We start from the raw sequence: 15,795 nt of genomic DNA on the forward strand, positions 1-15,795 counted from the left end.
CCTGTAGGCAGCTTCTCTGACCACACCTGCCATGAGAGGGAGCAGCTTCGATTTCAAAATACCCATTTCACGGAAGGAAAACCTCCAGATTCATTCTATAAGGCCAGCACTACCTCGATTCCAAAACCAGACAAATATTCCACCAAAAAGGAGAATTACAGACCAATATCCCTGAGGAACGTGGATCCAAAAATTCTCACCAAGATACAAGCAAACTGAATCCAACAGTGCATTGAAAGAATTATTCACCAAGGTCAAGTAACATTTATTCCTGGGCTGCGAGGGTGGTTCCATAATCGCAGATCAATCAATATGGTATGCCGCATTAATAAAAGAAAGGATAAGAACCATATGATCCTCTCAATAGATGCAGAAAAAGCATTTAACAAAGCACAGCATCTATTCATGACAAAAGCCCTCCTCAACAAAGTAGGGTCAGAGAGAACATATCCCAACATAATAAAGGCCATATATGAAAAATCCACAGCTAATAGCATCCTCCATGGTGAAATACAAGACAGGGATGTCGTCCACTCTCACCACTGTTATTTAACATAGTACTGGAAGCCCTAGCCTCAGGAATAAAACAACAAAAAGAAATAAAAGGCATCCGAATTGGTGAGGAAGAAGTCAAACTTTCAGTATTTGCAGATGACATGGTACTCAATGTAGAAAACCCAAAAGACTCCAGCAAAAAATTGCTAGAGCTGATACATGAATTCAGCAAAGTCACAGGATACAAAATCAACGTACGGAAATCTGTTACATTTCTATACACCAATAATGAAGCAGCAGAAAGAGAAATCAAGTAATTGGTCTCATTTACAAAGGCACCAAAAACTGTAAGATATCTAGGAATAAACCTACCCGAAGAGGTGAAAAATCTATACACTGAAAACTATAGAAAGCTTATGACAGAAATTGAAGAAGACACCAAAAAATGGAAAAAGATTCCACGCTCCTGGGTAGGAAGAACAAATATTGTTAAAATGTCTACATTACCCAAAACAATCTACACATTCTATGCAATCCCTATCAGAATACCACCAGCATTTTTAACAGAGCTAGAACAAACAGTCCTAAAATTTGTATGGAACCACAAAAGACCCTGAATAGCCAAAGCAATCTTGAAAAAGAAAAGCAAAGCTGGAGGCATCACAATTCCACACTTCAAGTTATATTACAAAGCTGTAGTCATCAAGACAGTATGGTACTGGCACAAAAGCAGACAAAAATCAATAAAACAGAACAGAAAACCCAGAAATTGAACTATAACTATATGGTCAACTAATCTTTGACAAAGCAGGAAAGAATATCCAGTGGAAAAAAGACAGTCTCTTCAACAAATGGTGTTGGGAAAACTGGATAAGCAACATGCAGAAGAATGGGAATGGACCACTCTCTTACACCATACGCAAAAATAAATTCAAAATGGAGGAAAGGCCTCAATGTGAGACCTGAAACCATCAAAATCCTAGAGGAAAACATAGGCAGCAACCTTTTTGACCTCAGCTGTTGCAACTTCTTACTAGGCACATCTCTGGAGGCAATGGAAACAAAAGCAAAAAATGAACTATTGGGACCTCATCAAGATTAAAAGCTTTTGCACAGCAAAGGAAACAATCAACAAAACTAAAAGTCGGCCTATGGAATGGGAAAAGATACCTGCAAATGACACGTCTGATAAAGGGTTAATATCCAGCATCTATAAAGAACTCATTAAACTCGACACCCAAAAAATAAATAATCCAGTTAAGAAATGAACAGAAGACATGCATAGACACTTTTCCAAAGAAGACATCCAGCTGGCCAACGGGCACATAAAAAGATGCTCAACATCACTCATCATCAGGGAAATATAAATCAAACCTACAATGAGATATCAACTCACACCTGTCAGAGGGCTAAAATGAACAACACAGGAAACAACAGATGTTGGTTAAGGAAGTGGAGAAAGGGAACCCTCTTACACTGTGGGCGAGAATTTAAACTGGTGCAGCTACTCTAGACAACAGTATAGAGGTTCCCCAAAAAGTTAAAAATAGAACTATCCTAAGACCCAGGAATCACACCACTAGGTGTTTACCCAAATGATACAAAAATACTGATTCAAAGGGGCACATGCACCCCAATGTTTATAGCAGCACTATCAACAAGAACCAAACTACGGAAAGAGTCCAAATGTCCACCGACTGATGAATGGATAAAGAACATGTGGCGTATATACACAGTGGAATACTACTCAGCCATCAAAAAGAATGAAATCTGACCATTTGCAATGATGTGGATGGAAATAAAGTATATTATGCTAAGTAAAATAAGTCAGTCAGAGAAAGACATATATCATATGATTTCATTCATATGTGGAATTTAACAAACAAAAGAGATGAGGCGCCTGGGTGGCTCAGTCAGTTAAGCATTTGACTCTTGATTTCAACTCAGGTCATGATCTCATGGTTGTGATATCAAGCCCCAAGACAGGCTCTGCACAGGGTGCAGAGGTTTTCTCTCTCTCTCCCTCCGCCCCTCCCCAGCTCATGTCATCACTCACACACTCTCGTGCTCTCTCTCTCAAAAAAAAAAAAAAAGAGAGAGAGAGAGAAACAAAACAGATGAACATAGGAGAAAGAAAAAAAAGAGGGAGGCAAACCATAAGAGACTCTTAACCATAGAGAATAAACTGGGTGTTACATGTAATTGATGAATCACTACATTCTACTCCCGAAACCAATATTACACTACATGCTAACAAACTAGAATTGAAACGAAACCTTGAAACATTAACAAAATAATAAGATATAAAAACATATATGAATGGAGAAAAAAACCCACCTATTTCACAAATACCTATTTCTGTGAAAAGAACTTGAGTGCCAGACTCCAACAGACCCACTTAGAATTCTGGTTCTGTTGCTTCTGAAGCAGGTGATTTTGAGCAAATCACTCCATTCCTCCGAGCCTCAGTTTCCTCATCTGTAAAATGTGAATATATCCATCTGCCTCATAGGGTTGTATAAACTCTAAATGTCATAATGCATTCGATATGGTGCCTGCACATAAGCCATGGCCCAAAATGGCTTTACTATCATTATTTTATCACAGTACCTTGTATGGAAGACATTTACATCCATGTCTTTTCTAAGCTTCTAGATTAGTGGTTCTCAAAGTCTGGGGTACATCAGAATCTCCTAATCTGAAGCTACTTAGGGTCATACCCCAAACCTACAAAACAGAATTGCCATTAGGGAGGGGAGATCGTGAGGACTGGGCAGCCCCCCTTTGAACAAGCTTCCCCACCCACTGCATTTGGTTCTGATATGTGCTCACCCGCCTGCAAAATTCTGCTAGACGATATTCAATTCCCAAATTCTCTTCCATAGAACTCTAAGGTCCCACAGAGGTACTTCCAAACCAATGGTTCCCACCCTTGGCCGGACAGCAATTATATCGATGTGTGCTCACAACCCCTAGAGATTCAGATGTTGGTTTGGGATATGATCAGGGTGTTGAGATTTCAGAAAGGTGGTTGCAAGATTCTCATGGTCAGCCAAGGTTGAAAGTCACTGGCCCATTGGGATGCCCTGTGTGACAAACTGAGCCTCAGTCTAACACTGATTTTGTAGACAGGATTCTTATGCTGAAAGAAAAAAAAAAAAAAAAAAAAAAAAGTAAGTTTGCAAACAGCTGCTCTAGCCTGTCAGTATGAGCCTTCAGCCCCAACCTGGCTTTTAATCACCTTTGTGTCTGTCCCAGGGCCTCACAACATGGTAAATACTTAAATATTTGTTGGAAGGTTGAATAGTTCTGTTTTGTGTGTTATCTGGCTCCAATTAAGTTTTCAGTTGCCTAGCATAACAACCTAACAGTTTCTGAAACATCTAAGCCCTAAGAGCCTTTGCCTCAAACCTCAAACCTGAAACAGAGAGTCTGGCAAGACAGCCATCCAGAGAACACGCGGACATTTCTTCTGGGGTCACATGTACCATGCAAGCTCCTAATGACTGATAAACATAAGCAAATGTGATTTCCGTCAGCCGGGAAGAGTGTGAGGTTTGTCGGTGGCGCAGGCCTCCCAGGCTAATATTTGGATTGTTTCATCTGAAACTGTCAAATTACAAAAGCATGATAAAAACTCGTAGGAACTTCATAGTAAACAGTAACTGGCCCCTTGTCAATAAGTCGGGAGAAAAAAATTTCCTGCTGCCAAAACGCATGGGCCAGAATGCCTGCAGTGCGGGCCTGCGGCCAACTAGAGCCTGTTCCCTGGGCAGCTCTTCTGGGCTCCCAACCACAGAGGCGGTAAGAGGAGTCCCTGAGTACTCCAGGAATCCGGGACCCAGCAGCACCTTCACATCTTAGCTTTTCCACGGCTCTGGGGCCCTGGGTAGTCCTTTAACCTCTTAGAGCCTCAGATTCTTCATGTATAAAGGCTCTTTAATCAGGTCCTTAGAGCCACGACTGCCTGGGTTTGAATCCCAAGTCTTTATAGACTGGCTGCGTTGCTTTGGACAAGTTACTCTGCTTCTCTGGGCCTCCTTTTCCTCACCTCGGACATGAGGATGGGATTGGCACTATTTTACAGAGTTGTCCGTGTAAAGTGGCAAGAACAGTGCCTGGTATAGAACAGGCATTCAATGAACTCTAGCTATTATACGTCTGCACTTCTCAAACCAGGAGTTTTGGTCTTTCCTTTTCTCTTTATGTTTTAGAACTGGGTTGGTGTCAAAGTTCACCGGGTGGCACACCTGACCTTAACGGACGTAGGACTATTACGATCTTTTTTATCCTCCTTAACATGAACTTTCAAATGTTTCGTGCAGAAATAATAATGCAGTTGATCATGGGATGCCTCCCCCTACCACAGAAGGAACGCCATTAATCTGCGAAATATGCCCTGAATTACCTTTCGAAAATCTGAGAAGTTCTGAATTCTAAAGGGCGTTGGCCACCAGCATTTCAGGTTAAGGAAATAGAGAGCTACGCTTATGACGGGGTTGTGGTCGATAAAAGGGAGGAAGCATCCTCCCAGCTGACCTCTCTTTCCTCTCCCACTGACAGGCCGTGCCAGCCCTCAGAACTCACAGATCATCCCTTCTTCCTTCCATTTGCCAAATGTGGTTTATCCTTCAAAATTCGGCTAAAGCACCTTCCCTGTGAAACGGTCCTCTCTGAACTCCTACCGACCATGTCAAGAGCATGCGGCTGGGGAGGGCGGATGGGCTACGTCTCCTCCACACCTCCAGGTTGCACGGCAGTGACAGTGACAGGCTACTACATGTGGCTGAGAAGGACGCTCAGGAAGCATCTAGCCTCAGTGGGAAAAGGTGGTCATCAGTGCTGATGTCTGAACCCCCAGTGACAGGAGGGGCTGGGCAGCCCCCCCTGGTAGCGCATGCCTTTCCCCAGATGGACACTAATTTGGCTTGATGACTTCCTGTTCCTCCTGTAAATGTTTGCTTGTTTGTTGTTGTGTATTTAAAAACTCCCAAGAATCTATCGTGGACCTAGAAGCACTGAGCAAATACTTTCGAATGACCACGGGGTAATCTGTAAGTATCAGTGGATTAATTCACTGACAAGCTCTTCTCAGCTGTTGTGTTCCTACCTTGCCCAAGGGCACCGCCTAATTTGGCATATTCATGCTGGGCATGAAGAACCATGAGAGGCGTTTTGGGGCTATACAACTATTTCGATGCTGCCATGCAACTTCTAGAATTCATATTTTATTAAGACTCTAAAAAAAATGTCTCGGTCCTCCATCAGAGATATCCTCAAAACAGGGTGCTCACCCAAAATTCTGTGAGGAAACTTTCCAGAAAAAGTGCACACAATCCTGAAGTCAACAGTTTGGGAGCACGTATGACACCCGACATTCACTTTGTGCAAGGGCTTGAAATTTCCTCATCGACTCCCCGGTTGGAAGTCCCCTCGTCTTGTGTCCTCTGCTCACATCCACACAGCCTGCGGCCAGGGATCTCCCTTTCCCCCCCCCCCCCCCTGCACCGGACAGGAGGTCTCCCCCCACCCTTGCCTGCCTTGCCTCACCCCTCCACAGGGCCTCCCTAAGGTTGATGCCTAAGGGCCTGCTCAGAATTAGCTTCCCTTTGAAGAGGATTCTGAAACACAGAGTGGGGCGGGAGTGGCCTCAACGCTCTAGAAGGCTGCAAAATAAATCAAAAGATGAAAGGAAATACGCGGAGCCAAGAATTCCTCCCCAGCCGGCAGAAGCGACGCGTTGACCGCGCGATGCTATGGGTGGCGCGGGGCAGCGCGCGGCACGTCGGGGTAGGGGCAGGGGTGGGGGCTGCGGGAAGGGCGGGAACGGGGGGCAGGGGCGGGCGCGCGCGTACCTTCTTTCCGCCGTGGGGTCGCGGCCCCGCGCCTGCGGGTGCCGGCTGCCCCTCGGCCCCGGGCCCTGGCGGCTGGCGTCGGGGCCGGCGGGGGCGCGCGGCTCCCCGCGGTCGCGGCTGCGGTGCAGCGGCACCGACGTGCGCACGGCGGACACCACGTGGCCCGCGAAGGCGCGCGGGGGCGTCCCGGGCCGCAGGGCCCCGCGCGCGCGGGACGAGCCGGGCAGGCAGGGCCGCGTCTGCTCCATCACGCCGCCGCTGCAGCTGCGCGAGCAGGCGGACCAGGGCCCCCAGGCGCCCCACACGCCCTGGGCGCCGCCGCCGCCGCCGCCGCCGCCGCCGTCTTCGGGGGCGCCCTGGGCCGCCGCCATCCGCTGCGGGACCTGCGGAGACAAGAGGCCGGTTAGGGGGCCCGAACACTCGCTCCTGCTTCACCCCCCCCCCAGAGGCTCTGGGTAACCAGAAAGCGTTATCCGTTAGGCACTAGTAGGCACAGGGCTGGTTTTCAAATCAGAAGAACGAGGGGACTGTAATCCAGCCTAGGTTATATTCGCCTTATACCAATGCACTCATAAAATATAACTCCAACTTTTTTTTTTCTTTTTTTTTATGTTGGAAGGGACACACAAAGGTAGACGTGCCTAAGGCTCACATACATAACTCGGTCCTCACTTCCGGTGCCATGACCTTGGAGAGCTCAGTGTGGCACCCTCTCTCTTACTGAGGCTTATTCCTCAAGAATGCCCCTTAACCTCCAACTTAGGTCCTCGGGATTCAGGCCAGAGGGACCGGACTTCCCTTAAGCTGCTGGAGAGGCCGCGTGGCCCAGTCTCCGTGCAGTCCCGGCACTGGGGACACCGCAAGTTAGAGGCCCTGCCCTAGAGCCAGGCGCCTAGGGTCACATCCCTGCCACCACTTCTAGCAGTGTGACTAGGAAGGGGGCCTGTGTTCTACCTCACAGGGATGTAAAGAGATTTAAGTCAGGTCTTCCATGTGCGTAGTAGGGAGCCTGGCACCAAATACATATTTGTTGTTAAGCCTAAAGAGGTGACTTTCCTGCTTCCATAGTAAATCTGAAGTCAGAAATATCGGAAAGTTTCAAAGTTCTAACCTAGAGAGTGATTCTACACTCCTGTTCATTTAACCCATCATTTCACAGAGAACAGCGATGCCGGGCGCGGCAGGGGGGGCGGGTACGCAGTGTTCCTTCATGGTGCAGACATGCTCTGAGCACCAGCTAAATGCCCATGCTGAGGCTAGGCCCTGAGAACCAGGAGGAAAGCACCCCAGCTCCACGCAAATGGCCTAGACCCAGCAGAAGAGCACTGTGCAGCTAGCACAAGACTGGGGGAGGCTCCTGGGGGGACTGGCTTCTCTGGCTGGGCGGGGTGGGGAGGGGAGAGGGATTCAGAAGGCCTCAGAGGGGGTGCCTGATTGGCTCAGTTGGGCTGAGCATCTGACTCTTGAGTTCGGCTCAGGTCATGATCCCAGGGTCACGGGATCCAGCCCCGTGTCGTGCAGCCTGCTTAGGAGTCTCTCGTCTCCCGCTGCCCCTCTTCCCAGCTTGCGCCCTCTCTATCTAAAAAAAAAAAAAAAAATTAATCAATTAAAAAAAAAATTAAGAAGCGGTGCCTGGGTGGCTCAGTGAGTTAAGCATCCACCTTCGGCCCAGGTCATGATCTTGTGGTTTGTGGGTTCCAGCCCCGTCAGACTCTGTGCTGACAGCTCAGAGCCTGGAGCCTGCTTCAGATTCTGTGCCTCCCTCCCTCTCTCTCTCTCTTTCTCTCTCTCTCCCCCCCCCCCGCCCCTCCCAGCTCATGTTCAATCTCTCTCTCTCAAAAATAAATAAACATAAAAAAATAAAATCAAACAAACAAAAAGGCGGCCTCAGAGAAGGAATCACAGTAATAGCTGTAATACTCAGGTGCCCACTCAATACCAGGTTAACACATGTAATCTCCGGCCCTCTCAGAGGTGTGGTTTCCCAACTAAGGCTCAGAGATGTGACCTGCCCGGGTCACGTTGCCACAGCAGGGTTTGGAGTTCAGCCTATTCAATTTCCAAGTCCCAGTCCTAATGTGGGACACTGACCAACACTATGACTTTCTTTAGAACATGAGTTTTTCAGTGAACCTCATGCTTCCATCCTAAGTGCAAAAAGCCATGATTAACTCAGTTTGTTGTTGTTGTTGTTGTTGTTGTTGTTGTTGTTGTTGTTTTAGATCTTGGTTTTGGAAGCATTTTTTGGCCCAAAGCTCAAACACTTTTCATGGTTGTGTTCTTCCTCTGTCCCCACAGTACCCCTGAGCAGTGAGAAGGTCCAGGGACCATCCTCCCCTTTGTGTGGCACAAATCCAAGAAGACTGAGCTCCTTCACACCACATGGAAATGACAGGTGGAGCTAAGATGACCTCAGAGGGGGCCTGTGAGGACTTGAGGAGGAAACCTTAATCACTGCTGTGGCTGGCACTGTAGTCACTAAAAGTGAGGGCTTAGCCCTTGGTTAGAGTCCTTGTCCCCAGGTAATCAGTCGCCCGGAAGCCTTGGGGCTCGTTTAATTGAGGCCGTTTTCCTTCAACTACATTCCAGGGCAGAGTGGTCTGTGGATGACATCTGCAGCTCAAGTTGGGTTCCTGAAGGTTCAGGGAGCAACGATGGCAGGATGACACAGAGCGGAGGGAACCCAGGGAGCAAATAAGCATCTAATCAGAGGGTGAAGCCCAGAGGTGGATGTCACCCAGCCAGCCTTTGGAAGCCATGTTCAGAGAGCCAAGGCAGGAGGTTGGAGGTAACATGGGGTGGAGCCAGTGGGAGACGGAGTCAGAGCAAGGGCAAGACAGAAGGTTCTGTGACAGGAGGGCTACAGTTCCACACGGCCAGTGCGTGAGCAGCAGCGGGTGAATGGGTACATGAATTGTGAATACACTCAACTCATCGTTACTAAATTGGGGACCCAGGAGAGAAGGCTTTTTGCCTGTTTATAAATACAAACTAAAATGAAAAAACACAAGCTTTTGTTCTTTCTCCTCTCTTACGTGCCCTGATTTCTTTTTTTTTTTTTAATTTTTTTTAACGTTTATTTATTTTTGAGACAGAGAGAGACAGAGCATGAACGGGGGAGGGTCAGAGAGAGGGAGACACAGAATCTGAAACAGGCTCCAGGCTCTGAGCCGTCAGCACAGAGCCTGACGCGGGGCTTGATCTCACGAACCTCGAGATCATGACCTGAGCCGAAGTCAGACGCCTAACCGACTGAGCCACCCAGGCGCCCCTGCCCTGATTTCTTGATATCAAACTGATCGTGGATTCACTCAGGTGGCTGGGAAAAAATGTGCTTAATCAGGCCACAGTCTTGATACGTAACGTAATCCCTGAAGTGCTTGTAGTGGGTTGAATGGTGGCACGTCCGTGCCCTAACCCGGCAAAACTTGTGAATATGACCTTATTTGGCAAGAGGCTCATTCTATAATACTGATTGAGATGAGAACATCCTGGATTTTCTAGGCAGGCCCTAAATCCAATGACAAATGTTCTCACCCGACACAGAGGAGAAAATGCAGAGGGAAGGAGGCCACGTGACCACCAAGGCAGACTGGAGAGATAGAGCCATGAGCAGGAATGCAGGGAGCCATCACAAGCTGAAAGAAGCAGGAAGGATTTATCCCCCCGTAACTGGAAGAAGTGGGGGCCCTGGAAACACCTTGAATTTGAGCTTCTGGCCTCCAGAATTGTGAGGAAGAAATTTCTGTTGTTTCAAGCCATCAAGTTTATGGTGATTTGTTACAACTGCCCAAGGAAACGAATACAGTGTTTAGTACTTTCAGGACAAGGAAGAAGAGCGGACAGGCATTTTCTGAGCACCTTTTGTGGGTCTGGCATTGTGCAAACCCCTCGGGTAGGGATAGGCTCTACAGCCTAGGCACCACTTAGCTTCACATTACACTTTACAGGGCCCCTCAGCCACCCTGACAGGTTGGTATTATTTTGTCCCTTCTACATGGAACAAGTGAGGCCTCTAGAGGCTACATGGCTTGCCCAGTCTCAGGCTGGTAAGGGGCACACACAGGACTGAAACTGAGGCCTGCTCACTCCTGTTCCAGGGTTCTTCCCCCCCCCCCCCCACACCCCTGCAGCATGTTGCCTTTCTGCCTGCTTTTGGTGGAAAATAGAAGGGGAAAATGCGTAGAAAAAATCCACTTTGATAGTTCTAGCAGGATAATTGGGATAAACAAGCAAAGGCAGAAGGATGTGTCTGACACATTGCGGGACTTCAGTTATCCACAGCCTCCTGGGTTCTTATTAACGTTGATAAGGAAGGCACTGTCACTAACATTGGGATTAGACATGCAACTATACTAAAAAGCCACTTCCTAGAACTAATCCCACCCTGAATTTAGCTTCCCATTGCCAAATTGGGCAGGGTCCCTGGGGGAAGAAAACACGAAACCACATTCCACCCAATTCTATTCACAAGAATTCTCTAATTTATAGTTGAATTATGGTGAGTGACTTTAAATTCCATCTCAGTCCCCATGGTGGGAATCCTTCCACATACTCCAAAATTGGATTTTTATATTATGCAGCCAGAAACAAAGAAAAAAGAGACAGAAAAACAAAAGGAAGGGAGGGGGGAAACAAAGAAAGAGAAAGAAAGGAAGAAAGAACAAAGAAAAAATAAAGGGAAGGGGGCTTTGGAGGTGACAGCACCCCTGAGAGCACCAAACTCCTATCCTCCCCATACTCTTCCCAACCCTCCCGGTGACCTGCTCCCTCCTTGTTTCCCCATAGTCAAGGAGTTTTCTGTGACACAAGACGGGAAAACTTTCAAGTACCCTGAGACACAGTATTCCTAAAATCACGACTCACTAACAGGACCTCTGTTAGTCAGGGACAAGCATCAAAACCAAAGACTAAATCATGATGAGAGACCAGAACAAAGAAGGAATCGAAACTTAAAGGCTTGTAATCTGCCAGCACATTGCTCCTTCCCCAGGATACACATGACATGTTAAGACTGAAGCAGAAAACCTGAGGCGCTTCTAAAATACACCCTAAACTGCTGTCTTTTCCTCACTTACAAAGATGGCTAACCAATCAGTAAGGAAAACATGAACAAGCCAACGGAAATAAGGACAAAGGGCATAAGCGTGTGGTTTACAGTCATCAGGGACTGAACGTGTCCCCCTCAAAATTCAAATGTTGAATCCCTAACCCTCAATGTGGTGGTATTTGGAGGTGAGGCCTTGGGAGTCAATGAGGTTTAGATGATGTCATGTGGGTGAGACCCCATGATAGGGCTCATGTCCTTATGAGAAGAGCAAGAAAGACCAGGAATCTCTCTCTCTCTCTGTCTCTCTCTAGCATGTGAGGACATAGTGACAAGCCAGTGTCTGTAAGCCTGACAGAGAGCCTTCACGGGCAACCAAATCTTGATCTTGGATTTCCCAGCCTCCAGAACTGTGAGACATAAATGCCTCGTGTTTAAGCCCCCTACTCAATGGTATTTTGTTACAGCAACTCAGGCTGACCAATACAACAGGGAAGTCAATACAATATATGAAAACTGTTTAACATCACATATAATCAAACAAATGCAGCAACAGAATAAAACAGGAGAATTCCAATTTGTACCTGTTAGATTGGCAAAGAATACAAAGGATGGCAAGATTGATATGATAGGGTAAGAACGTTCACTGCTGGTGGGACGCTAAACAGGGGCAACTTCTTTGGGAGGGAACTTTGCAATACCTATCACAGTTGTATTTTATTTTTGAAAATTTTTAATGTTTATTTAATTATTTTGAGAGACAGAGCCAGGGAGAGGCAGCGAGAGAGGAGGAAAGAATCCCAAGCAGGCCCCGTGCCGCCAGCATAGAGCCCAACACGGGGCTCGATCCCACACACCATGAGATCATGACGTGAGCTGAAATCAAGAGTTGGCCGCTCAACCGACCGAGCCACCCAGGCGGCCTAGCAGTCAAAGTTTTATACTGTGTTGGAAGCATACCTAATCCCCAAACCAAACTGGCGCTTGGTCTATTCCACTGGAGGTTCCAGGGTGGGTGTAGGGGTAAGATAACAGAATTAAAAGAGAAGCTTTTTGAAGTACACATGCCATGCTATGCCCCTTCCCCCAGAGACAATGATGTGTCCTGCCTGGAGTGAGGCAGGGGTCAAGGGAGAAATGTGTATTTTGGACAAAATCCCACAAACCTTTTAATATCCCCTTTCTCACTTAAAAGCAACTCTTTGATATTATGGTGCCTCTCTAAATAGTCCAGACTGGGGCATGAGCCAGGGAGCAGAGAAAGGCGAAGGCATTCCGAGAAGTGAGAGAGTCAGGGAAGCTACATTCCTATTGAACTCAACTTGAGCCATGCAAAAGACGAGGTGGTTGCCGAACCAGAGGGAGAATTGAAATCCCCCAAAGACTCTGGGGTTGGAGCTGGATGCTGTAACTAACAACATTTTGGGATCCGTCGTACGGAAGTTAATGTTAGGCAGGGATTTTTGTGTAAATGTGTATCAACAGTAAGACGTGTGTGTAGGGCAGCCTGGCAGTCATTCCCCTTTCCCTGGGTCCTTTAGGAAATCACCCCTCCACACTGAATGAAGTGTGGTGGGAATGTATTCAGGGGCCCTGCCAGCCGAAGCCAAGGTAAGCAATGTGGGCCAATTGGACGCTCCCTCCCTGAAATCTGAATAGCCAGTAAAGGGGCCAAGAGACCACAAATGGCTTCGAGTCCTTCTTCCTGACCCCACTGTTTATTCTCTGAGACCATTTCTTTTGCTCTCTGGCATGCCTCAATGCCCACCTGCTTCCGTTGCTTGCAGTGAAGAACTCTAAATAATATCTAAATGGTTACAAACATTATCATATAAAGTGTGGTAACCAAAATAATGTGAAGTTAACTGGGTCTGCCTTTGGCACGGGATTTGGAGGCCAGAAAGCAGCGACTGGGATGACGAGAAGCCTCGGGGTTAGGGGAGTCCAGGGCTACAGGATTCATGGAGACAACAGCTGACCACAGTCTGCATAACCAGAGAACCAAGGTCTCCCTAAAACAGGATGGACTGTTGGAATAGGAGGTTCACAGGGATGGCGTGGGAGCTCAGAGAAGAATAGGGTAAGCGATAATCCGAGCAGCAGTGGCTGTCGTATTTCATCATAGTTTTTTTAAGGGGGATGAACATATGCCCCTTAGGATGGCCAAACAAACTAGGGCTTGATAGACTCAGTGAACACCATAATCATGAACAATACAGAGCGATATGGAAACAGCCTTGGAATATAATATTAAGTGAAAAGTACCAAATAGAAACTTGCAACTATACCGTGATTATAATGATGTAAAGATTCTGTAGGCGTATAATAAACAAAGCCTGGAAGGGGACTTGGAAAAATGAAAACATACAACATGTTACTGAAGCTGGACCCAGGGTAAGTTTTCTTGTAATTTAAAAAAAGTACAGTGATGGTTACAATATTGCTTGCTCAATAAATACAAATAAATTGGGGTGCCTGGGTGGCCCCGGCGGTTAAGCGTCCGACTTCGGCTCAGGTCATGATCTCGCGGTTTGTGAGGTCAAGCCCCACGTTGGGCTCCGTGCTGACAGCTCAGAGCCTGGAGCCTGCTTCGGGTTGTGTCTTCCCGTCTCTCGGCCCCTCCCCTGCTCATGCTCTGTCTCTCTCTGTCTCTCAATAATAAATAAATGTTAAATAAATAAATAAATAAATAAATAAATAAACAAATAAATGAAAATTGATTCAATGAAGAAAGATTCCAAGCAGATTGTGCAGGGTGGGAGACACAGAGGAGTAAACCAAGAGTCGGTGGTAGTCCTTGTCAGAGAAAGCCCGAGAATTTCTCATCGCCATCAGCAGATCTGTAACTAGGAACACAGCTCTAAATGTTTTCAATGTATTTGGTTTCGGTACGAATGTAAAATCATGTAAGATTTCACTGGTTTCTAATTTTCTTTCTACAAAATTAAACCCAGCATCTGTTCTTCATAGAAAACGAGTCACATGCAAAGTCTGAAATTCTAAAGTCTCGTTCTAGAAGAGACTGGAAAAAGTAGGTTTGCTTTTAGCCACATAACCAAGTCAACACCCTAAAGCAAACATTACGAAAATACACCTTGGATTTTGAGCCCAGAGAGCAAAGGTTTGGAGAGCTGAGAGCAAACGAGAGCAGGAACATACAGCTGGCAGCTCAGCTGGGACACTTGTTACCTGAGACCCTGTGTGGGAGCATGGGGAGGGAGGTGCACTTTGATAAAACACACACACACACACACACACACACACACACACACACACACACACAAAACTCCAAACTCATACCAGATCTAAATGAAGGACCACCACCATGGTTTTCTCCGAGACATAAATTCAACCTTCCATCTCAAACACCTATCTTGACTCTGACACAATACACTGTAAAGGTCCTCTCATCTTACCTCTGAGCATAACGTCCATGCCAGCAGCTATGAGACCAAAGTGAGAACCTTACATATAGAGGAGACCGGAGCAAAACAGGCTCACCTTGACCATTGCATCAGAATCCCCCACTGGGCAATTTATATCTAAATGAGTTCTACAAATGCATTTCAGAACAGTTAAAAGGCTACACTTGCACAAAGCCATAACAAAGGAGAAGTCAGCGGAGGCCAAGGGAGAGACAGAGATATGTGGAAAGAGAAATGCTAAGCCCATGCTAAAGCATGACCCGTTGACATGCAGTCACCCAAAAGCTAAGCAGGCGTGAGCTGGGTTGCTCTGCCCATTCCAGCTCTGTCTGCCTGGCCCCAAGGCTCTCTCTCAATCCTGTGTCCTTCTAGTTGGTGAATCCTTAAGTAAATAATCTCAGACACATCAAAACTCTTCCATATTCGCCCACACATGTGACGTTGAGTACATATTCTGGCCCAAATACTGCAGAACATGGACATACCCTTGCCCTCCGACTCCTGGCCTGTGTAGTTTCTCCATGTGTGACCCACAAGGTACCTACGACACAACCAACCTCACTCGCATCTAGTGACACTTGCAGATTCCTGGCTCTTATGCCAAACCTAGTGAAGAAGAACCTCTAGGGTGGGGCCCAGGAATATGAGTTTTAAACAAACTTCCCCAGTGATTTGAATGCGTCCTCTGGTTGGAGAATCACTGGCCACTGAACACCCCTAGGTGAGACTCAAACAAGGAAGCACTCACCTGAGCTCACCCTCGAGGAATTGGACCTCCACCATTCACTGCTACTTCCTTAATCCCCAAATGCTCTGGCCACATTACTTTATTACCCTCAAACTGCCTGCTCTTTGGCCTACGTCTTTCACTCCAGCCATTCAGGTTGAGGCCAGCCTGGAGTTTTATCATATGAGACAGGAAAATATTCACAGACGATAACCGCCTAATACAGGATTCACGTGTTACAAAGCA

General features: G+C 46.9%; 1 protein-coding gene across 3 annotated transcripts in view; it reads right to left on the reverse strand.

Moving 5' to 3' along the window:
- THSD4 (thrombospondin type 1 domain containing 4) overlaps window positions 1-15,795 on the reverse strand; it is a 573,132-nt gene that overhangs the window by 481,867 nt on the left and 75,470 nt on the right. For 2 of the 3 annotated variants that reach the window (XM_058737196.1, XM_058737197.1), the window contains one exon: window positions 6,351-6,733. The exons of the other annotated variant lie outside the window; for it this stretch is intronic. In XM_058737196.1, coding sequence (XP_058593179.1) covers window positions 6,351-6,733 — 383 coding nt within the window. The remainder of the gene's footprint in view (window positions 1-6,350; window positions 6,734-15,795) is intronic. 3 annotated transcript variants of the gene reach the window in all.

The sequence above is a fragment of the Neofelis nebulosa genome, chromosome 7 (assembly GCF_028018385.1).
Source record: "Neofelis nebulosa isolate mNeoNeb1 chromosome 7, mNeoNeb1.pri, whole genome shotgun sequence".
NCBI classification, from domain to species: Eukaryota; Metazoa; Chordata; class Mammalia; order Carnivora; family Felidae; genus Neofelis; species Neofelis nebulosa.